At 49.8% G+C, this 23891-nt stretch overlaps 1 protein-coding gene across 1 annotated transcript in view; it reads right to left on the reverse strand.

Moving 5' to 3' along the window:
- LOC142289986 (guanylate cyclase soluble subunit beta-2-like) overlaps positions 1 to 23891 on the reverse strand; it is a 56763-nt gene that overhangs the window by 20527 nt on the left and 12345 nt on the right. Inside the window, 2 exon segments of the mRNA XM_075333934.1 lie at positions 21602 to 21669; positions 23520 to 23568. Of these exon segments, the coding sequence (XP_075190049.1) occupies positions 21602 to 21669; positions 23520 to 23568 (117 nt within the window).

The raw sequence follows: 23891 nt of genomic DNA on the forward strand, positions 1-23891 counted from the left end.
CTAGGGTCCGCATACCCATTCGTGCCCTGGTCCCAACCCGGTGATGGTACAAAGCCGCCGGCTGTCCTACTCGACAGTTCCGTGCCCCTTGTCACGATCCCCTGCGACTGGGGGTCCAGCTCCTACTAGGACCAGACCCTGTCACCTAGTTGCATCCAAGGAGCCCGGCTCCTGATCTTCTCTCCTTCACTCTCTGATATGAAATTAGCAAATTCTACACCAGTAGGTGTCAGAGAAAAAATTCCAACATGTACAACAATTAATGCAGATATAGCAACATGTGATGATAAAACTTAACCTTTAATTGGGTATACTAAAATGAAACCAAATAATAGTGATCCCAACACCATTAAAAACCAAAGAAAATGTTGAGGCCAATTGATTCATATATTCATGGCGTCAACATATTTCAAAGTACGGGGGTACGAAACAAGCGTCACCCCTTATCAACAAAACGGGAGCATGACCTCATATATCAACCACTCTTACTGGCACTTCCAGCAAACTGAATTAATTATGTATAGCTTGCCGAACATGCATATGATCCTCATGGGGATAATACGCCAATAAGCTCAATCAGTAAAGCAAATGAAATGAATGAGCGCGATTATTTACCCAGCTGGTTATGCATGTGTGGCGCCCCTGACCTGGTCAGGCACCACTGAGTACTGCACCCATGCTGGGGACAGTACAATACAGGTAATCCAGAAGGCTGACAGGGGTGTGGAACACAGGCGCATAGTGATCAGGTCTCACACATGTACCCATGAGAGGACCCCTGGGGATCCCAGGAGGGGGAAAAGCCTTGACCTTCACTGGAATAGTGGAGGGGGCCAAAAGCCTCCATCTCCTCTCAAGGGGTGTGGTAAGAGAGTCTGGTTGCTAGGTGGCGTAGGCAAGAACAGGAGAGGAGGGGCAGTGAGTCAGTTAGGGCAGAACTCCATAGGGCTCAGTGAGGAGCAGACCTGTGGGGCTGTTGCTGTCTAACAGCGCCCGCGCAGTGGCTACTGACGGGGGAGAACGGTCAACTAGGAGTGCTACCCGAAATCCATCTTCAGCTAGAGAGAGAGCAACGGAGTGGGAAGTAAGGAGACTGCTAGAGAGTACCAGGCCCAAACGGGCGGCAGATCCCGGAGTGGGGATAGATCCACCTTTCCCTGCTAAACCTGCCGGTGTGGGGCCCTCAAAGCCCACACCACAACAACTAAAAGCCGCAGCCACGTAGCCACAGTTAGGGCCCATAGCTCACAGGAGGCAAGAAGCTGGAGTGATCTGGTCCAGGCGACAAGCACACGGCAAACGAAGGGGAGAGAGGCTGCAGCATCTTCCCTGGGTGACCCCCATAGGGACTCAAAGTCGGGGTTACTCCAAACACAAAAAGGGCTAAGGAAGGCGAGTTGGTAGTCACCCTCATAAAGTCAGCCTGAAGGATACCTGGTTCCCACCTGGTTCATCTCAGCTACGCCCGGGCTACTCACCCTGCCATCAAATGTGAGTAAAGCCCTTGAAAGACATTTCTGCCTGTGTGAGTCATTCTGCGACTTGTAGTACTACGCATCTACATCGGGCCCTGGGGCTTGCCTCACTCTCAGGAGGCTAGTCCAACTAACTGCACATACCATCAGCCCCAGGCGACCCTCAACCTGCAGTGGCGGTCCCTACTGGCCGCAATACTGAGAGTGGCGTCACGATCAAACAGAAGATTTCCTACCAGTGACGGAGATCCAGCAACGTGGAGTCCCTGAAGGTAATGCACCGACACCGACACAACACCTGAGGGGCTTCACATCTGGCGTCACGAACAGGATAAGGACTAGACCTGTTCAGACAGGTGACCATGTGCCTGGGCGGTCCGCTTGAAAAATTGGAAGCGCCGCCATATTGCCACCATGAAAAGCGCGCTGAAAAACAACAGCAGCCCGCGCTGGAAGAAGTTACCGCCCACGAAGAGGTGTGGCTACCCAGAGATCCCCTGCAGAGTTCTGACCTTGCCAGCTATGAGAGTGGAAGCGTCCAGAGACGTCGGGACAGAAAGGGAGCCAGAAGCCTGCTGCTGGGAGAGGAGCTGCTGAAAGAGGCAGAGCAGAAACTGAACAGCTTGCTATCAGAGGCAACGGCGAGTCCACAGCTGGAGAGTCGTGCAGAAGAGGGCGCAGAAGAAATGGCGTCTGACCGCAGGAACCCAGAACCAGGCTCCGCTGCCTGGTGGTACCGGGAGCTGGCCCAGTTCTGCGACCGACTGGAGACCCGGGTCGTGGAGCAGATCCGGGAAGAACGGATGGAAATGCTGGAGATGACCGCGGCGGTTCGGGCCTATGAAAGGAGAGCCGCGCGCCGAGTGCCAGACAGGACGGCGATGACGCAGACCCCGATGCTGCCACCGGTGGGTGAGTCGAGTGATGCCCCGGCCAGCGCAAGTGCCCCGACCCCTGCTGCCACGCCCGCGGTCCCCGAAGAGGCGTCCGGTGCGGCGACGCTGAAGCAGGCCGCAGCCACGCCAGGTGCGGCCTTCCAAGCCCCAGCGGCCGCAGCGATGCCCTGCTCGGCCCACCAAGACCCGGTCCCTGCAGCAACGCCCAGTCCGGCCCGCAAAGAACCGGCTGCCACCGCGACCCTCATCCGCGCCGCAGGCGTAACGCTGACCCAGGCCGCCGCCCTGCTAGGCCCGGCCCGCCGAGACCCCACCGCCGCAGCAACGCTCGTCCGCGCCGCAAGTGAGGTGCTGAACCAGGCCGCAGCCACGCCAGGCGCGGCCCGCCAAGCCCAGACTGCTGCAGCGACGTCCAGCCCAGCCTGCACAGAGCCCCCTGCAACAGCGACACTGATCCAGGCCGCCGCCATGCCGGGTGCGGCCCGCCAAGACCAGGCCGCCGCCATCCAGGGCGCGGCCCGCCAAGACCAGGCCGCCGCCATGCCAGGCGCGGCCCGCCAAGACCAGGCCGCCGCCATGCCAGGCGCGGCCCGCCAAGAAGAGATTACCTCATCGTTTACCCCGGCCTGCAAGGCCAGAGCAGACACCGCTCCCCAGTCCAAAGAGGTCCCTGCTAGGAAGACCCTGATAGGAGAGGACCCCGAATACTGGAAGCTGAAGGCTGACCTAGAGGCCCAGTTCCCACAAGAGATGGTGGATCGGTATCTGCTCCCTCCGCATACCCCCAAGGAGATTCCGGCAACCCCTGCAGCAGCCGCGCCAGAGAGTCCACCGCCCAGACCAGCTGAGGACCACTCATCTCCAGCGCTACCACAACCAGAGTGCAGCGAAGAACTAAGGGGGAGAGGAGGCCAGGAAGCTGAGGAGCTGACTCCGGAGCCACCGGCAGTGGAGCAATACTCAGAGCCGGAGATGTTACCCTATTCACGTTGGGATGAGGAGGACTTGACACCGTCTGCTGACGAAGATCAGCCCAGAAACCTCACCTGGGGCCCTGCAGGCATTGAGGTAACAGCCCAGCAAAACCCAGCCCGCAGGACAAGGCGTCGCAATAGAACAACGCTGTCCCCTGCACCACAGTCTCCAGAGCAGAGAGAAGTCATGGCCAGAGACCTACAGGAGAAAAGGTTACTGAGAAGGTCCAAAGCCCAGGTCAGAGGACCCCTTTGCAGAGGAGTAGTGGAGGACTTTAACTTGAAAAGCGGGTATGGCTTTATTGTAGACCCTGGTATCAAAGAAGGGATATTTGTCAACAGAAGAGACGTGAGCGCTCATCTGCCTAGAGGACACCCTGGCAGAAACCTAAAGATGGGGGATTCAGTACAATTCACTATGCATGAAGGCGAAAGAGGACTGTACGCGCTTGACGTAGCACTATGTACCAGTAAACCTTACAGCCACCCCATGCTACAGGAAAGAGAAACAGATACAGGAAAGGAAACAGATGAAGATAGAGAAAGCAGAGACAAGGAACCTGCAGATGAGACAACAACAGATGAAGAAAGAGGCCAAGAAAGCAACAGGTGCCGCAGCCCTACAGGCCCAAGCCCTGGTGAAATGGAGGAGTAAAGTAAAGAAAGAAGTTACCAGTTAAAGTTTTGAAAAGTTTTGTTTAGCAACGTTCACGTTTAAGCATGTGCCCACAAAAACTATTGTGAGAAAACCATAAACCTTAAGGCTATGAACTGGCTATAGCCACAAACTCTCGCAGTGTAAATAGTTACACCAGAGGGCACCACCGCCACCGGAGTCAGCCTGTTTAGGGGCTTGGCTCGTCTGCAACCAGGAGGAGCCCGTCCGTATATAGGGCCTTGGCTCGCCTGCGACCAGAGAGCATGCCTGTTTATGGGGCCTGGCTCTCCACCACAAAGAGGGTACCTGGTCAGCACCAACTGTGGAGGCCGCCTCTGCATCCTGCCAGAAGAGGCTGAAGGCGCGGATCCACCAGGCCAGGTATACCCTGAAACCACCAGCCCATGAAAGCCGCCTCTACATCCTGCCAGAAGTGGCTGAAGTCGCGGCCAACGTGAAAGGGGTTTGGGTGGGTTAACGGACTTGTGGGTGGAGGGTGGTGATGTATGGTACCTGGTGCTTTTAAAAAAATGTTTTATATGTTTTAATGTTTTATGCATTTTAAAATGTTGTCTTGCAGCCCGAGGACGTGCTGGTGATAACTAAGGGGGAATGTGGCGCCCCTGACCTGGTCAGGCACCACTGAGTACTGCACCCATGCTGGGGACAGTACAATACAGGTAATCCAGAAGGCTGACAGGGGTGTGGAACACAGGCGCATAGTGATCAGGTCTCACACATGTACCCATGAGAGGACCCCTGGGGATCCCAGGAGGGGGAAAAGCCTTGACCTTCACTGGAATAGTGGAGGGGGCCAAAAGCCTCCATCTCCTCTCAAGGGGTGTGGTAAGAGAGTCTGGTTGCTAGGTGGCGTAGGCAAGAACAGGAGAGGAGGGGCAGTGAGTCAGTTAGGGCAGAACTCCATAGGGCTCAGTGAGGAGCAGACCTGTGGGGCTGTTGCTGTCTAACAGCGCCCGCGCAGTGGCTACTGACGGGGGAGAACGGTCAACTAGGAGTGCTACCCGAAATCCATCTTCAGCTAGAGAGAGAGCAACGGAGTGGGAAGTAAGGAGACTGCTAGAGAGTACCAGGCCCAAACGGGCGGCAGATCCCGGAGTGGGGATAGATCCACCTTTCCCTGCTAAACCTGCCGGTGTGGGGCCCTCAAAGCCCACACCACAACAACTAAAAGCCGCAGCCACGTAGCCACAGTTAGGGCCCATAGCTCACAGGAGGCAAGAAGCTGGAGTGATCTGGTCCAGGCGACAAGCACACGGCAAACGAAGGGGAGAGAGGCTGCAGCATCTTCCCTGGGTGACCCCCATAGGGACTCAAAGTCGGGGTTACTCCAAACACAAAAAGGGCTAAGGAAGGCGAGTTGGTAGTCACCCTCATAAAGTCAGCCTGAAGGATACCTGGTTCCCACCTGGTTCATCTCAGCTACGCCCGGGCTACTCACCCTGCCATCAAATGTGAGTAAAGCCCTTGAAAGACATTTCTGCCTGTGTGAGTCATTCTGCGACTTGTAGTACTACGCATCTACATCGGGCCCTGGGGCTTGCCTCACTCTCAGGAGGCTAGTCCAACTAACTGCACATACCATCAGCCCCAGGCGACCCTCAACCTGCAGTGGCGGTCCCTACTGGCCGCAATACTGAGAGTGGCGTCACGATCAAACAGAAGATTTCCTACCAGTGACGGAGATCCAGCAACGTGGAGTCCCTGAAGGTAATGCACCGACACCGACACAACACCTGAGGGGCTTCACACATGTATGACATGCCATCAAAAGCAGATTGAAACACAAATCGACACCTGACCCAATCGGTAATGGTGCCAAATTACAAGGGTGAAATATAATCCCTCGCCCTGCTGATCATACGTGTTGCACTAAACCGTGGGGGGGACGAATTGGGCAGAAACATGTATCATAAATAGTAATCTCCAGGGAATGCTAACCCCCAAGTGGGTAACCTATATTAGATACATGTAACATGCAAACAGGCAGATAAGACGACTCAAAGTCAAAACCACCGTAAGTGGAACAATCTCACCCGATTCTTTCGTCCCGCCGATGGATCAAGGTTCTCCCGTGTTGTTTGGTCCAGGAACCGACACGGAGGGAGTCATGGCCTGGTCACCAGCCCTGTTTGGGATTTAACTGACCCTTAAATTGCGCACAATGACTCCCGCCCTTACAAGGGCAGTCCACAGCTGGCCCTGTTGTGGCTGACCCTTGGTGAACAATAACAGGTGACTCCCGACGCGTTTCTCAATGTCCGTTCATCAGGGGAGGCACAAAACACCTGTGACTTCAATGGTGGCTCAACACAGAGCTATAACCTATACGGCCTGGTATCCCTGAGGATATGTGATGTACCGGGGTTAATAAAGGATAATCAGTCCCACCCCCAGAATAACATACCCCACCCTACTTAATCATATGGGAGGTGTCACAGTGAAAGGGAAAACCCGGATTGCGCATCAGGTTAACCCATATGTAAATGATCCAAAGAGGCGCTCAATTACTGTTTATACACATGTAGCGCTGTGTCAGCTTTATTATGTATGCATTATTCTTACCAAGTCTATGGACGGACCGTACATTGTCTTTTGATGATCAGACCGCAAGACGCTTCCTGGTAGTCTCGTCACATGGGCGGTCATGTGGGTGGACACGTGGGTCGGTGACGCAAATCACGTCACAGAACCCTGGACGTGCATCGTAAGTTCGTCACTGGTCGGTGGAACGCAGGACTTCCTGGTTCCCCGGTCACGTGTGAATACATAAGGGGTGCATTACCTCAATGGAGTACACAGGAGGCATCATAAGCGTCTCCTGGATATCAGATCCGTACTACCTGACATAGCGTACTAGGTATTTGTGGCGAACGGATAATTACAGCACCCACATATCTCTGTCAGGGGCTATGTATTCGTCACATGACAGAGCGAATGGGCGTGTGCAAAATCAGACCTCCAGCCAATCAGCACATTGTCATTCACGGAAAGAGATTCTTCAGCAAAATTATATCCACGTATACATGTATACCAAAGACGTCTTACTGCCCTGTAAATGGAGGTGCAGAGCCACAATTTGTGAAAAGAAAGTGGATGCACAGCCCGTCTACACAAACATAAATAAGATCAGATCACTCATATGAAATACATTCATGAAGTGACACCAAACAATAGATAATGTATATATATTAGGTGGAAGTGTCCACAGCAGGACAAATCAGTTATGGATCACTAAGTGTTATTCGAACTGCTTGCCTGAATGATTTAATTCCAATACATTATGATCATCCAGATGTACCATGGAGCAATGGGGGATGGATGGAAAATGGGGGGGGGGGGGGGGAGGGAATAAAGGGAATCACTAAACTCGTATTAATGAGGCAAAAAGTGATATAAAATGACTTGCAAGGGCAGTCAAATAATTGTTTCAAAGAAATATCAGGACAGAAAATCCTGATAGGGGAATTGAAATGACATTTGCTAGAATCCTAAAAGGGGAGCAAAAAGGGCCAGTGGAGGCGGGTGTGAAGCTAAATAAAACATCCATAGTTCAATCCCTCCCCCCCCCCCCCCAATTTCCATCCATCCCCCATTGTTCCATGGTACATCTGGATGATCATAATGTATTGGAATTAAATCATTCAGGCAAGCAGTTCGAATAACACTTAGTGATCCATAACTGATTTGTCCTGCTGTGGACACTTCCACCTAATATATATACATTATCTATTGTTTGGTGTCACTTCATGAATGTATTTCATATGAGTGATCTGATCTTATTTATGTTTGTGTAGACGGGCTGTGCATCCACTTTCTTTTCACAAATTGTGGCTCTGCACCTCCATTTACAGGGCAGTAAGACGTCTTTGGTATACATGTATACGTGGATATAATTTTGCTGAAGAATCTCTTTCCGTGAATGACAATGTGCTGATTGGCTGGAGGTCTGATTTTGCACACGCCCATTCGCTCTGTCATGTGACGAATACATAGCCCCTGACAGAGATATGTGGGTGCTGTAATTATCCGTTCGCCACGAATACCTAGTACGCTATGTCAGGTAGTACGGATCTGATATCCAGGAGATGCTTATGATGCCTCCTGTGTACTCCATTGAGGTAATGCACCCCTTATGTATTCACACGTGACCGGGGAACCAGGAAGTCCTGCGTTCCACCGACCAGTGACGAACTTACGATGCGCGTCCAGGGTTCTGTGACGTGATTTGCGTCACCGACCCACGTGTCCACCCACATGACCGCCCATGTGACGAGACTACCAGGAAGCGTCTTGCGGTCTGATCATCAAAAGACAATGTACGGTCCGTCCATAGACTTGGTAAGAATAATGCATACATAATAAAGCTGACACAGCGCTACATGTGTATAAACAGTAATTGATCGCCTCTTTGGATCATTTACATATGGGTTAACCTGATGCGCAATCCGGGTTTTCCCTTTCACTGTGACACCTCCCATATGATTAAGTAGGGTGGGGTATGTTATTCTGGGGGTGGGACTGATTATCCTTTATTAACCCCGGTACATCACATATCCTCAGGGATACCAGGCCGTATAGGTTATAGCTCTGTGTTGAGCCACCATTGAAGTCACAGGTGTTTTGTGCCTCCCCTGATGAACGGACATTGAGAAACGCGTCGGGAGTCACCTGTTATTGTTCACCAAGGGTCAGCCACAACAGGGCCAGCTGTGGACTGCCCTTGTAAGGGCGGGAGTCATTGTGCGCAATTTAAGGGTCAGTTAAATCCCAAACAGGGCTGGTGACCAGGCCATGACTCCCTCCGTGTCGGTTCCTGGACCAAACAACACGGGAGAACCTTGATCCATCGGCGGGACGAAAGAATCGGGTGAGATTGTTCCACTTACGGTGGTTTTGACTTTGAGTCGTCTTATCTGCCTGTTTGCATGTTACATGTATCTAATATAGGTTACCCACTTGGGGGTTAGCATTCCCTGGAGATTACTATTTATGATACATGTTTCTGCCCAATTCGTCCCCCCCACGGTTTAGTGCAACACGTATGATCAGCAGGGCGAGGGATTATATTTCACCCTTGTAATTTGGCACCATTACCGATTGGGTCAGGTGTCGATTTGTGTTTCAATCTGCTTTTGATGGCATGTCATACATGCATAACCAGCTGGGTAAATAATCGCGCTCATTCATTTCATTTGCTTTACTGATTGAGCTTATTGGCGTATTATCCCCATGAGGATCATATGCATGTTCGGCAAGCTATACATAATTAATTCAGTTTGCTGGAAGTGCCAGTAAGAGTGGTTGATATATGAGGTCATGCTCCCGTTTTGTTGATAAGGGGTGACGCTTGTTTCGTACCCCCGTACTTTGAAATATGTTGACGCCATGAATATATGAATCAATTGGCCTCAACATTTTCTTTGGTTTTTAATGGTGTTGGGATCACTATTATTTGGTTTCATTTTAGTATACCCAATTAAAGGTTAAGTTTTATCATCACATGTTGCTATATCTGCATTAATTGTTGTACATGTTGGAATTTTTTCTCTGACACCTACTGGTGTAGAATTTGCTAATTTCATATCTTGAACACACTGACATGGCTAGTTTCCTTTCTGGAGAGTTCAATACGGATCAGTGGCTTGAGGACGCAAAGGGGGTCTTTTCGGATAAGGGCACCATACCTAAAAAATATACACCCACTCTAAACGGTGCATTTAGAGATTTGACTAAAATATATAAAGACCAAATAATCTCCTGGTGGGAAGTACAAAGCCTGGAGACTTATATTAAAGAAGGAATAGTGCCTAGAGGCCTGCGGATCACCCTTAACCCGGGAAATAGATTCAGAGCCCCTGACTTTATTAAGAACTGGGAGAGAGAAGCAACGAACTGTGCTCTCAGACTGATGAAGCTTCTCTTGGATGAGGAGAAGCAAAATTTATTGGGTCTTAATGATAGTCTGAGAGAACAGATATCCATAGTTAAGAAATACTCTGGTGAGACTGACTTCCCTAAAAAGGAGACTAACTTACAAAACACGATTGAGCATTTTCAGTACCTGATCAAGGATCGCAAGCATAAACAATATATGCGTGATACCCAAGATTTTCGCGAAAATAAGGCATATCTCTTTCTGACGAATAAGACTCTCCAACCTCAACAACACCTGGATATTTCCTCCACCTCTACTGAATTATCTGATTGCGAACAAGGAGGTGGGGGACATAATAATTTCCGTGGTAGAAACAAGAACAGAGGGAGAGGTCGTGGACAGAGAGGGAGAGGGAGATCTCAACCTTCATACAATACCAATTTTTTAGACAGCGCGTATCCATTGAGGAGCCGAATGGGTGTGACGAGGGGTCCAGAACAAGCATAGGCCCCAAGGCCATTAACCTATCATCTCGACCTCTTAGTGGAACTGAGATAGCGATCCTAGAAAGGGGGCTCTCATTCGTCCCTCCCACTGACTTTGACCTTTTTTCGTGCATTAAAGATTTACATCTTTTTGCACGTAAGTTGAAGTGGAGGAAGTTCTTCCACATGGAAGACAATAAATTAAGTGAAGAACTAGGTATTCCTCCAGATATGCTGCCTGATGTCAGACTGTTGGAGGGTCTCTCTGAAACTAATCCTAATCTTTCTGGACAGGGTCCTTTTTCAGTGTTTAAAAAGAAAAGTACTAAAATGCCACCTGTACAGAAGGATATGTCGACAGTAGACATTTTTGTCAACCTAGTATCTAGAGATCTAAAAATGATGAGCGAACATGATACTTTCACCCATTACAACTGTACCAAAGAAGAGATCATGGCCATACGCACCTTGGAACAGGACCGCCACGTTGTCATAAAACCCTCTGATAAGGGGGGCAACGTGGTCGTCCTGGACCCAGCACAGTATCTTGCGATGTGCCATGATCTGCTTTCAGACAAGGAGGGATATGCTGTCCTGAGGGATAATCCTACTACTTCCCTGTTGTCTGGGTTGAAAAATCTTCTTGACCAAGGTCTTGCCGATAAGGTAATAGACAAAAAGGAGCATCAATTCCTGTTGCCAGACCACCCTATCATGGCAACCTTCTATGGTTTGCCCAAGATCCATAAGGGACTTAGTCCGTTAAAGGGTAGACCAATTGTCTCCGGTATTGGTGGGATATGTCAGAATCTTGGGTCGTACGTAGACATCATTTTGAGACCTTTTGTGGAATCACTACCGTCTTACACAAGGGACACCACCGACCTCCTCTTGAAATTAGATGGGGTCTCTGTAAGGGAAGGCGACCTTCTGGTGAGCATCGATGTTGAGGCGCTTTATTCCTCAATCCCACATAATGTGGGACTTAGGGCAGTTAAGTATTACCTCTCTATGAGAGGGTGCCAATATCAGCTCCACAATGAATTTGTGCTGAAAGCATTGGATTTCTGTTTGAGGAATAACATCTTCACCTTTAACGGGAGGTTCTATCACCAGCTCAGGGGCACCGCGATGGGGAGCCCCTGTGCTCCCTCATACGCTAATTTGCTCCTGGGCTGGTGGGAGGAGACTGTTGTCTTCTCCGGGGAGAGCGGTGATGGAGGATTGTCTGATCAGATCGATCTATGGTCGCGCTATATTGATGACATATTCGTCATATGGCGCGGCACTCGGGACGATCTGACCACCTTTGTTAACCAACTGAACGACAATGAGATAGGCCTCCGCTTCACGCACGAGGCGGACCCTATCTCTTTGCCATTCCTGGATGTCCTCATCAGTAAGACGAGAGATGGTACCCTGAGTACGTCCACCTATAGGAAGCCAACTGCCACTAATTCCCTCCTGAGGTGGGACAGCAACCACCCGGCTCCCCTCAGGAGGGGAATCCCGAAGGGACAGTATTATAGAATTCGCCGGAATTGTTCCGATGAGGCCTCTTTCATGACGCAAGCGAACGATCTCAGGAGGCGATTTCTTGATCGTGGCTACCCTGGAAAGGTGTTGAATCAGGCCTTCAAGGAGGCAAGATCCAAGACCCGATCTGATTTATTAAGACCATCCAGTAAAGAAACTGGTGATTCTGTCACGAGATTTATCACTACCTTCTCCAATGGTGCTCATCGTGTCAGAAACATCTTTGAAAGACATTGGTCAATCCTGACAATGGACAAAGACCTGAAAACATCAGTAGGTCCTTACCCTCAAGTTACATATCGGAGAGGCAGATCTCTAGGTGACAGACTGGTCCACAGCCATTTTGTGGAACCAAAGCAAGAGACCTGGCTCAGATCTAATTTGAAGGGATGTTACAGATGTGGTGACTGCGTATCATGCTCGTCTGTCTCACCAGGCAAGTTTTTCGTGTCAAATGTGACCTTGGAATCATTCACCATCCGAGATTTCATCAATTGCCGTACAAAGGGCGTTGTCTATAAAGCTACAGGCGCATGCGGACTCGAATATGTCGGAAAGACAAGGAGGGAGTTCCGTAGGCGCATTGGAGACCACATGGGGGACATTGAACATGACAGGGATACTTCTCTGGCACGTCATGTCAATGTCTCTCATGGCGGGAAAAAAGACGTCATTAAATTCATCGGTATTGAAAAAATTGAGAAACCGGTTAGAGGGGGGGACTGGGACCGTTTGCTTTTACAAAAAGAGGCAAGATGGATTTTCCGTCTTAATACGGTCTCCCCCTCCGGTTTAAATGAACAATTGAACTATGGATGTTTTATTTAGCTTCACACCCGCCTCCACTGGCCCTTTTTGCTCCCCTTTTAGGATTCTAGCAAATGTCATTTCAATTCCCCTATCAGGATTTTCTGTCCTGATATTTCTTTGAAACAATTATTTGACTGCCCTTGCAAGTCATTTTATATCACTTTTTGCCTCATTAATACGAGTTTAGTGATTCCCTTCATTCCCTCCCCCCCCCTCCCCCATTTTCCATCCATCCCCCATTGTTCCATGGTACATCTGGATGATCATAATGTATTGGAATTAAATCATTCAGGCAAGCAGTTCGAATAACACTTAGTGATCCATAACTGATTTGTCCTGCTGTGGACACTTCCACCTAATATATATACATTATCTATTGTTTGGTGTCACTTCATGAATGTATTTCATATGAGTGATCTGATCTTATTTATGTTTGTGTAGACGGGCTGTGCATCCACTTTCTTTTCACAAATTGTGGCTCTGCACCTCCATTTACAGGGCAGTAAGACGTCTTTGGTATACATGTATACGTGGATATAATTTTGCTGAAGAATCTCTTTCCGTGAATGACAATGTGCTGATTGGCTGGAGGTCTGATTTTGCACACGCCCATTCGCTCTGTCATGTGACGAATACATAGCCCCTGACAGAGATATGTGGGTGCTGTAATTATCCGTTCGCCACGAATACCTAGTACGCTATGTCAGGTAGTACGGATCTGATATCCAGGAGACGCTTATGATGCCTCCTGTGTACTCCATTGAGGTAATGCACCCCTTATGTATTCACACGTGACCGGGGAACCAGGAAGTCCTGCGTTCCACCGACCAGTGACGAACTTACGATGCGCGTCCAGGGTTCTGTGACGTGATTTGCGTCACCGACCCACGTGTCCACCCACATGACCGCCCATGTGACGAGACTACCAGGAAGCGTCTTGCGGTCTGATCATCAAAAGACAATGTACGGTCCGTCCATAGACTTGGTAAGAATAATGCATACATAATAAAGCTGACACAGCGCTACATGTGTATAAACAGTAATTGATCGCCTCTTTGGATCATTTACATATGGGTTAACCTGATGCGCAATCCGGGTTTTCCCTTTCACTGTGACACCTCCCATATGATTAAGTAGGGTGGGGTATGTTATTCTGGGGGTGGGACTGATTATCCTTTATTAACCCCGGTACATCACATATCCTCAGGGATACCAGGCCGTATAGGTTATAGCTCTGTGTTGAGCCACCATTGAAGTCACAGGTGTTTTGTGCCTCCCCTGATGAACGGATATTGAGAAACGCGTCGGGAGTCACCTGTTATTGTTCACCAAGGGTCAGCCACAACAGGGCCAGCTGTGGACTGCCCTTGTAAGGGCGGGAGTCATTGTGCGCAATTTAAGGGTCAGTTAAATCCCAAACAGGGCTGGTGACCAGGCCATGACTCCCTCCGTGTCGGTTCCTGGACCAAACAACACGGGAGAACCTTGATCCATCGGCGGGACGAATGAATCGGGTGAGATTGTTCCACTTACGGTGGTTTTGACTTTGAGTCGTCTTATCTGCCTGTTTGCATGTTACATGTATCTAATATAGGTTACCCACTTGGGGGTTAGCATTCCCTGGAGATTACTATTTATGATACATGTTTCTGCCCAATTCGTCCCCCCCACGGTTTAGTGCAACACGTATGATCAGCAGGGCGAGGGATTATATTTCACCCTTGTAATTTGGCACCATTACCGATTGGGTCAGGTGTCGATTTGTGTTTCAATCTGCTTTTGATGGCATGTCATACATGCATAACCAGCTGGGTAAATAATCGCGCTCATTCATTTCATTTGCTTTACTGATTGAGCTTATTGGCGTATTATCCCCATGAGGATCATATGCATGTTCGGCAAGCTATACATAATTAATTCAGTTTGCTGGAAGTGCCAGTAAGAGTGGTTGATATATGAGGTCATGCTCCCGTTTTGTTGATAAGGGGTGACGCTTGTTTCGTACCCCCGTACTTTGAAATATGTTGACGCCATGAATATATGAATCAATTGGCCTCAACATTTTCTTTGGTTTTTAATGGTGTTGGGATCACTATTATTTGGTTTCATTTTAGTATACCCAATTAAAGGTTAAGTTTTATCATCACATGTTGCTATATCTGCCTTCACTCTCTGAACTGAACTCACACTGACATTCCTGACCTCCCCTTAACCAACCCCCCAAGTTGGCGACCCTATTCCACTCAGGCCGTCCACTGGTGTGCCTGGTGGGTGTGGTGCAAAGTGTACCTAGGACTTTCATTGACTGATGTTGGCAACACCGTGTAGTTGGGGACCCATAACCAAGGAGGAGGTGGATATTGCACAGAAGGGCAGATTGCATAATACCCTGTGACGACCTGATAGTCCAGGACGTCACATTCCCCCTTGGTTAAACGTAGCTCATCCTCAAGCTACAGGACATCAGAGGTTTATTATTTTTTTTCAACTGTAAAAATAGAAAAACATTTTTATTTACAAAATACTTCCCTCATTAGGGAGGCTGGACACTTAAACGTTGCTTAATTTAGAGTTCATCATTCCAACGATGGAACGCTACCGGTTTCGTTAGTAGCGGAGGCTCAACCTGCTCCGTTGCAGCCTCTTCCTGCTACAGTCCAGTCCCAATGTCCCAGATCCCATTAACCCGTCACCCAAACAAACCTGACCCTCTGCAAACCTATTATGGGTCCGTCACCAGGTTAAGGTCCCGAGTGTTGCAAAAGACGACTCCTAACAGTCCTGAGCAACCTGGTAGCCGTTACCCATTGCGCCGACCCCTACCGGGGCCTTCTGGTGTCATCTACCAGCATTGCATCGTCCAAGGCCCTGCTAGCCTTTTCACTGAACAAAGGGTGGAAAAAGGTTCAACAAGGAGGGCGCAGTCTAATGTTAGCAGAACTTGTCTGTCACCTTCCATCAGGAACCCTTCAGCCAATCCCCGACAGCCTCCTCCACGGAACACTGGAGAACGTTCAACAAAGGTGACAGTCCACACAAAACTTTAAAACTTGCAGGTTCCATCCCCTTTAACGTCGGGCACCTCCTGGACACATTCTTGCAAAATGCCCTGGTAAATCACAGCGACGACATATAGGCTCCACCACATCCATGGTACTGACTGAGTTCTCTTCAGCTGAAGTGGACTCCGCTTCCACCTCCATTATCTCCAATACCATTAGTGCTTGCGATGACAGAGACATCCGACAGCCATTTCCTCCAAAACGTGGCACCCATGCAGCTTCTGGGGTACTGGAACCTGAATCGCCTTCTTTCATCTCCTCCGGATTCGAGCCCACGGCAACCAGGTCAATCTGGTCAGAGGCCACAGACTGGTTATCTCTTTCAGGAGTCGAGGGGTCTGCTACCGGTGTTGCGGGCAGCGCCTCGGGGTCAGCTGTGGTGGAGGGCGGAGGTGGCGGTGGCTGAGTGCCTGCAGTGAACGGGGGTGGCTCGGATCCCACAGGCGCGTCGGCCGCATTAGTGAAATCAACTGGGACTGGGTAACTGCTTACCCACTCCTCTCGTGGGACTCCGATCTCACAAGTTTGAAACGCCGTGGCCGTCCTCTGCATCTCCATCCGTAAAGCTGCTCTGGGAGCTGTATCCTCTGCTGAACAGCCGCGCCTTTCTACAATCTTCACTCTGCGCTGTCCAGGAACATTATGGCAGAGTCCTGGTGTCCTTGCTTCTCTTCCGCTGCTGTTACATGCCGTCACACCCCCTCGGTGTTTACTCAGCACTCTCCTCGATGCTGTAGCCCTCTGGGAACTTCCGGTTCCAGGCTCACTCTCAGGATGAAGGGCAGGGCTTCTGCTTCGCGCTTTTGTGGAGAAGACAGTGTTTTGGCACCAAAAGATGGCGGAATTGGCGGATTTTGACTTCTAAGGCGCACATCATCCAGGTTGCTCGTATCCTGTTCGTAATGCCAGGTTTTTGAGGTGTGCCACCCCCGTGTCAGCAGCCGGGCTGCTTGGATACGGATCCGCGGTGGCTCGAGGGGTCTCCGGACATGGGGGTCATGCGGCCACTCAAATGAAGGGGGTATTTACAGGGGATTGTGTTAAAGTTCGTGACGCCACCCGTGGTATGGGGTAATTTGGAGTACCACAGCTGCAGTTCGGAGTACCCGTGGGTGATGGAATGGGCAGCCAGGTGTTAGAACCCTACACGGGTAGGGGGGATGCCCCAGGTGCTCGGTGATGGTGCTTGGGGAGTGCTATGGGGAGCAAAGGGGGGTCACTTGCGTACTCACTCAGTCCACAGAGCTGACACCGACAACTGGATAAACCAAAGTTCTGGACACCGTTGCCGCTGAGGGGAGCTAGTTTGGGTCCCATCCCTGATGGTGTTGCCTGGTGATCTGTGACCTTACTCCTGGCACTAAGTACTCTCTTCTGGTGCTCCCGGTAGCATAAAACTAGTCGGGTCCCATTCCCCAGTGTGGCTAACTGTGGGAGCTTGCTCTCAGGGTTCACGCTTTTGTGGAAACTCGTTGCGCTAGTACCCCCGATTTTGGAGTGGGTGGAGAGTGGATCAGAAGGCTCCATTCTCGTCGAGTAAATTGTCAGGTTGCCTGAAGCTACTCCCTGACCTAGGGTCCACGTACCCTGATTTTGGAGTGGGTGGAGAGCGGATCTTGAAGGCTCCATTCTCGTCGGGTAAATTGTCAGGTTGCCTGAAGCTACTCCCTCACCTAGGGTCCACGCACCCCGTCGTGCCCTGGTCCCAGCCAGGTGATGGTACAAGGCCACCGGCTGTCTTCCTCGACAATTCCATGCCCCTTGTCACGATCCCCTGCGACCGGGGGTCCAGCTCCTACTAGGCCCAGACCACTGTCTGCCACCTAGTTGCGTCTAAGGAGCCCAGCTCCTGACCTTCTCTCCTTCACTCTCTGAACTAAACTGAACCCATGCTGACACCCCTGACCTCCCCTTAACCAACCCCCCCAAGTGGGCGACCCTATTCCACACAGGCCGTCCACTGTTGTGTCTGGTGGGTGTGGTGCAGAGTGTACCTAGGACTTTCATTGACTGATGTTGGCAACACCGTGTAGTTGGGGACCCATAACCAAGGAGGAGGTGGATATTGCACAGATGGGCAGATTACAAAATGCCCTGTGACGACCTGATAGTCCAAGGCATCACAATGCTGTTGTGCTCGGAACACTGACTCAGCTCTACTTAGTGTAAGGGTACCTTCACACTTTAGCGATGCAGCAGTGATCCGACCAGCGATCTGACCTGGTCAGGATCGCTGCTGCATCGCTACATGGTCGCTGGGGAGCTGTCAAACAGGCAGATCTCACCAGCGACCAGTGACCAGCCCCCAGCCAGCAGCGACGTGCAAGCGACGCTGCGCTTGCACGGAGCCGGCGTCTGGAAGCAGCGGACACTGGTAACTAAGGTAAACATCGGGTATGGTTACCCGATGTTTACCTTAGTTACCAGCTCACACTGCTTAACTTAGCGTGTGCAGGGAGCAGGAGCCGGCACTGGCAGCGTGAGAGCTGCGGAGGCTGGTAACGAAGGTAAATATTGGGTAACCACCTTGGTTACCCGATGTTTACCTTGGTTACAGCTTACCGCAGGCTGTCAGACGCCGGCTCCTGCTCCCTTCACATTCAGGATTGTTGCTCTCTCGCTGTCACACACAGCGATGTGTGCTTATCAGCGGGAGAGCAACAATAAAAAAACGAACCAGCACTGTGTGTAACGAGCAGCGATCTCACAGCAGGGGCCAAATCGCTGCTCAGTGTCACACGCAGCAAGATCGCTATTGAGGTCACAAAAAACGGGACTCAGCAGCGATCTCAGTAGCGATCTCGCTGTGTGTGAAGTACCCCTAAAGCCTAATTCAGATGTCTGTAATGTAAAAATGTCTGAATAAGGCTTAACTACTGTGTCTGCAAAGTGCATCAGTCTGAAATGTGTGGAGAGAGTGAGGAAGCCCCTATTCACATTAGACTTTTGGCTGACTCCAGCAACATGAGGGACTTTAACGTAAAGCTTAAGGACAGCAAAGCAATATCTGTACCAAAACTCCGCATTCAACAAGTGTTCAGGTTGTTCAGGAACCAGCCGCTGTGACATCCCAAACCGACACCGGTACAGTGACGAATAACCCCCAAGACCCCGTGGGCGCGTCACATCTTCTGCCTCTGCAACTTTTAGCCTTTGCATGAAGTCCTCTATCAATGTCTTGTCTGATTAGTCTGATTATAATTCCTGGCACTTCATGTCATGCACTGTCCATATCCGTGTTTGCTACCATGTCGGACTCTGTATACACTACTGAGTCGGACAATCAACCTATCATGCGCTGCCTGGATCACCACTCGCAGTTTATGATTAGCAGGTTGGACTCTGTACACATTTCAGAATCCAACAAGCAATCTGGCTTCTATTGGGTAGCTCTGTTCTGCCGGGCGTTGGCTGTTATATTACCACTGCTATAGGCACTTTAGGAGTTAATGCCTCCTGGAGCAGTGTGTGGCTTCTCAGCGAACCAGGTTGCTAATCACCACCATCAGCTGATCTCCTCCTACTTAAGACTGGGGAGTCTTCTGAGTTATCGCTGAAGATAGCATCTGCTTAGCTGTTGTGATATCCTGGTGTCCATGGCGATCCTCCGTTTGCTGACCAGTGACTTAGGGTACCTTCACACTTAGCGATGCAGCAGCGATCCGACCAGCGATCTGACCTGGTCAGGATCGCTGCTGCATCGCTACATGGTCGCTGGTGAGCTGTCAAACAGGCAGATCTCACCAGCGACCAGTGAACAGCCCCCAGCCAGCAGCGACGTGCAAGCGACGCTGCGCTTGCACGGAGCCGCCGTCTGGAAGCTGCGGAGACTGGTAACTAAGGTAAACATCGGGTATGGTTACCCGATGTTTACATTAGTTACCAGTGTGAGCAGGGAGCAGGGAGCCGCGCACACTGAGCGCTGGCTCCTTGCTCTCCTAGCTACAGTACACATCGGGTTAATTAACCCGATGTGTAATGCAGCTACATGTGCAGAGAGCAGGGAGCCACGCACACTGCTTAGCGCTGGCTCCTTGCTCTCCTAGCTGCTGTACACATCGGGTTAATTAACCCGATGTGTACAGCAGCTACATGTGCAGAGAGCCGGAGCCGGCAGCACAGGCAGCGTGAGAGCTGCAGAGGCTGGTAACTAAGGTAAATATCGGGTAACCACCTTGGTTACCCGATGTTTATCTTGGATACAGCTTACCTCAGCTGTCAGACGCCGGCTCCTGCTCCCTGCTCGCTTCATTTGTCGCTCTCTTGCTGTCACACACAGCGATCTGTGTGTCACAGCAGGAGAGCGGCTTTGAAGAAAACGAACCAGGGCTGTGTGTAACGAGCAGCGATCTCGCAGCAGGGGCCAGATCGCTGCTCATTGTCACACACAGCGAGATCGCTAATGAGGTCACTGCTGCGTCACAAAAAGCGTGACTCAGCAGCGATCTCGGCAGCGAGCTCGCTGTGTGTGAAGCACCCCTTAAGGTCCAGTCACACTAAGCAACTTACCAGCGATCCCAACAACGATAGGGATCGCTGGTAAGTTGCTAGGAGGTTGCTGGTGAGATGTCACACTGCGACGCTCCAGCGATCCCACCAGCAACCTGACCTGGCAGGGATCGCTGGAGCGTCGCTACACAAGTTGCTGGTGAGCTCACCAGCAACCAGTGACAAGCCCCCAGCGCAGCGTGGAAGATGCTGCGCTTGGTAACTAAGGTAAATATCGGGTAACCAACCCGATATTTACCTTGGTTACCACCGCACGCAGCTACACGTGCAGAGAGCAGGGAGCAGCGCACACTGAGCGCTGGCTCCTTGCTCTCCTAGTTACAGCACACATCGGGTTAATTAACCCGATGTGTGCTGCAGCTAAATGTGCACAGAGCAGGGAGCAGCGCACAATGCTTAGCGCTGGCTCCTTGCTCTCCTAGTTACAGCACACATCGGGTTAATTAACCCGATGTGTGCTGCAGCTAAATGTGCACAGAGCAGGGAGCAGCGCACAATGCTTAGCGCTGGCTCCCTGCTCTCCTGGCTACAGCACACATCGGGTTAATTAGCCCGATGTGTGCTGCAGCTACATGTGCACAGAGCAGGAGCCAGCACTGACAGTGAGAGCGGCGGAGGCTGGTATCAAAGGTAAATATCGGGTAACCAAGGACAGGGCTTCTTGGTTACCCGATGTTTACATTGGTTACCAGCCTCCGCAGAAGCCGGCTCCTGCTGCCTGCACATTTAGTTGTTGCTGTCTCGCTGTCACACACAGAGATCTGTGCTGCACAGCGGGACAGCAACAACTAAAAAATGGCCCAGGACATTCAGCAACAACCAACGACCTCACAGCAGGGGCCAGGTTGTTGCTGGATGTCACACTAAGCAACATCGCTAGCAACGTCACAAAAGTTGTTCGTTAGCAGCGATGTTGCTAGCGATGTTGCTTAGTGTGACGGGGCCTTTATTGTTTGCTCTGTATGAAGTTCCTTGGTGTGACTTTCTCCTTCCCCTTTGATTTATCCCCTACGGTGTTTTTTTTGTTTCTCTTTAGTGGATATTTGCTTTGTGGATGAGTTTCTGTTTTACCCCCGTGTCTTTGTCTTGTGGGAGGTTTATTACTTTGTGTGCAGCCCACCACTGGGTGGGGGGTGCGGGGTATTAGGTCAGGAACGAACAGAAGACGGGGCCAGGTCGGGGGCCCGGACCTCCCTACTCTTAAGGGTACCTCCGAGTTGAGGGTGAGCACAGAGGCGTCAATCTTAGGGCCAGTATAGGTCTCCCTGTGTCCCCTAGTCACCCATAACACTTCACTAACCTTTTCCAAACCTGACAACATTTCTGATGATGTCCCAGTGAGATTTCTTTAACGCTGAAGTATTTTTGCTATTCAATTGATTCACTCCTCCATGAGCCTGTTTAAAAGAAATACATAAAATATTAAAAACCTTCCATCTGCAAATCTGATAACAAAAGAGAAAAATGATTTTTCTTAGAAATTTCCCACCAGTACAATGTTATTTCTCCAGTAGTACACTCTTGGTCTATGTTCACATGCTAAAGCAATGACATGTTATACCAGTATATGACAGCTCCAGATTACTACTAGACACAATGGTCAAATAAGATGATTTACATTCTGAGAAGTTTAGTCTTTTCACCATTGCACAAAAGGCACTCTAATGCTGGATATAAAATATGACAACTCAATGTACGCTCGTGCACACAGACCTAGTGGGACAGATTCCTTCCTATGCCGAAAATAATACTCCGCAACATTGTTGTACTACTCGATGTTCTTGATGTTCTTCATCCACTTGTTCAGCTGTCATTGTTTACAAATTATTTAGCTGTATGACTGCTGATAATAATGTATAAAATACTGGAGTTTCCAAAATCCGTAACAAAAGAAATGCATGGGGCTGGGTAGCCCCCAATTTATATTGGATATATTCGCAAAGGAATTCAAAGGAAAGTTGCTGCAAAGCTGAAATATTGATCATTTAATGAACACAGAAAGGTCAGATTTTGCAAAGACAAATGTTTAGTCGCCCCCAGAAAGTAATGTGAAATTCAAACAAATAATTAACTTCTAATACAAAGATACATATTTAATATTTTGTGTGACTTCTATGAGCTTGAAGGACTGCAGCCATGTGGTTCAACAATGATTCATACAATTTATTGATGAAGTCCTCAGGAATAGCAAAGAATGCAGTCTTACATGCCTCCCAGAGTTCATCTAGATTCTTTGGTTTTGTCTTCCAAGCTTCCTCTTTCATCCTACCCCAAACATGCTCAATGATGTTCATGTCTGGTGACTGGGCTGGCCAGTCCTTGAGCACCTTGATCTTCTTTGCCAGGAGGAACTTTGTTGTAGAGATGGATATATGAGATGGAGCACCATCCTGCAGCAGAATTTGACCCCTTTTATGATTGGGAATGTAAGAGGTAGCTAATACTTCTTGATATTTTAGGCTATTGATATTGCCTTCCACCTTGCAAATGTTTTGCACACCCCATACTGAATGTAACCCCAGACCATGATCTTCCCCCCACCAAACCTAGCTGTTTTCTGGGTGTATTTTGGATCCATACGGGCTCCAGTAGGTCTCCTGCAGTATTTGCGGTGGCTGTGGTGTAATTCAACTGAAGATTCATCAGAGAAATCCACCTTCTGCCACTTATCCAGCGTCCATCTGTTTAGCAGGCTGTGGGACTTGACAAATGCCACCACACGATTTTTTAATTGCCTTTTGTTTAGTGCTGGCTTGTGGGCACTGATTTGACCATGGAGGCCATTTTGAGACAGAATCCTACAAACTGTTCTAGTTGACACAGGGACTTGAGGTGACCAGGCCTGTTGGAGCTCTGCTGCAGTGGAAAAGTAGCTGGCTTTGGATTTTCTAACCAAGAAACGTTCCTCCTGAGCAGTTGTCTTGCGGGGTCTGCCGGACCTGGGCTTGCCAAAAACATCTCTAGTCTCTTCAAATATTTTTTTAATTCTTTGTACTTGACATTAACCCCTTAACGACCTTTGACGGATCTTTCCGTCATGGAGCGTGTGCCGCTAAGCCCCGCCCCCTGCCGCGGGCAGGATGCGGCGATCGGCACACATATCAGCTGTTTTCAACAGCTGAGATGTGTGCCTGCATGTTACGAGTGGAATCGCATATCACCCGTAACATTAACCCCTTACATCTCACTGTCAAAGTCTGGCAGCGAGATGTATATACGCGCGGTCACGATTTTTACTTACCGCCGCCCCCACTGGAAGTCACGTGAGTGCTCACGTGACTTTTGGTGGTTGCCATGGTAGCACAGGGTCATGTGATGACGTTTGCAGCTATGACGAGTCACTTTCGTTTTCACTCGGCCCGGAGGCCAGTGAAGCAGGAAGTGACCGTATCTGCTGTTTACAGCTGTATAGCTGTGATCAGCAAATAGGGAAGAGCGATCGGAAAAATAAAAAAAAGAACTAAAAGTTCAAATCACCCCCCTTTCACCCCATTGAAAATTAAATTGTTAAAAAAAAAATAAATATACACATATTTGGTATCGCCGCGTTCAGAAATGCCCGATCTATCAAAATATAAAATCAATTAAAC

Source organism: Anomaloglossus baeobatrachus, chromosome 2, assembly GCF_048569485.1.
Source record: "Anomaloglossus baeobatrachus isolate aAnoBae1 chromosome 2, aAnoBae1.hap1, whole genome shotgun sequence".
NCBI lineage: Eukaryota > Metazoa > Chordata > Amphibia > Anura > Aromobatidae > Anomaloglossus > Anomaloglossus baeobatrachus.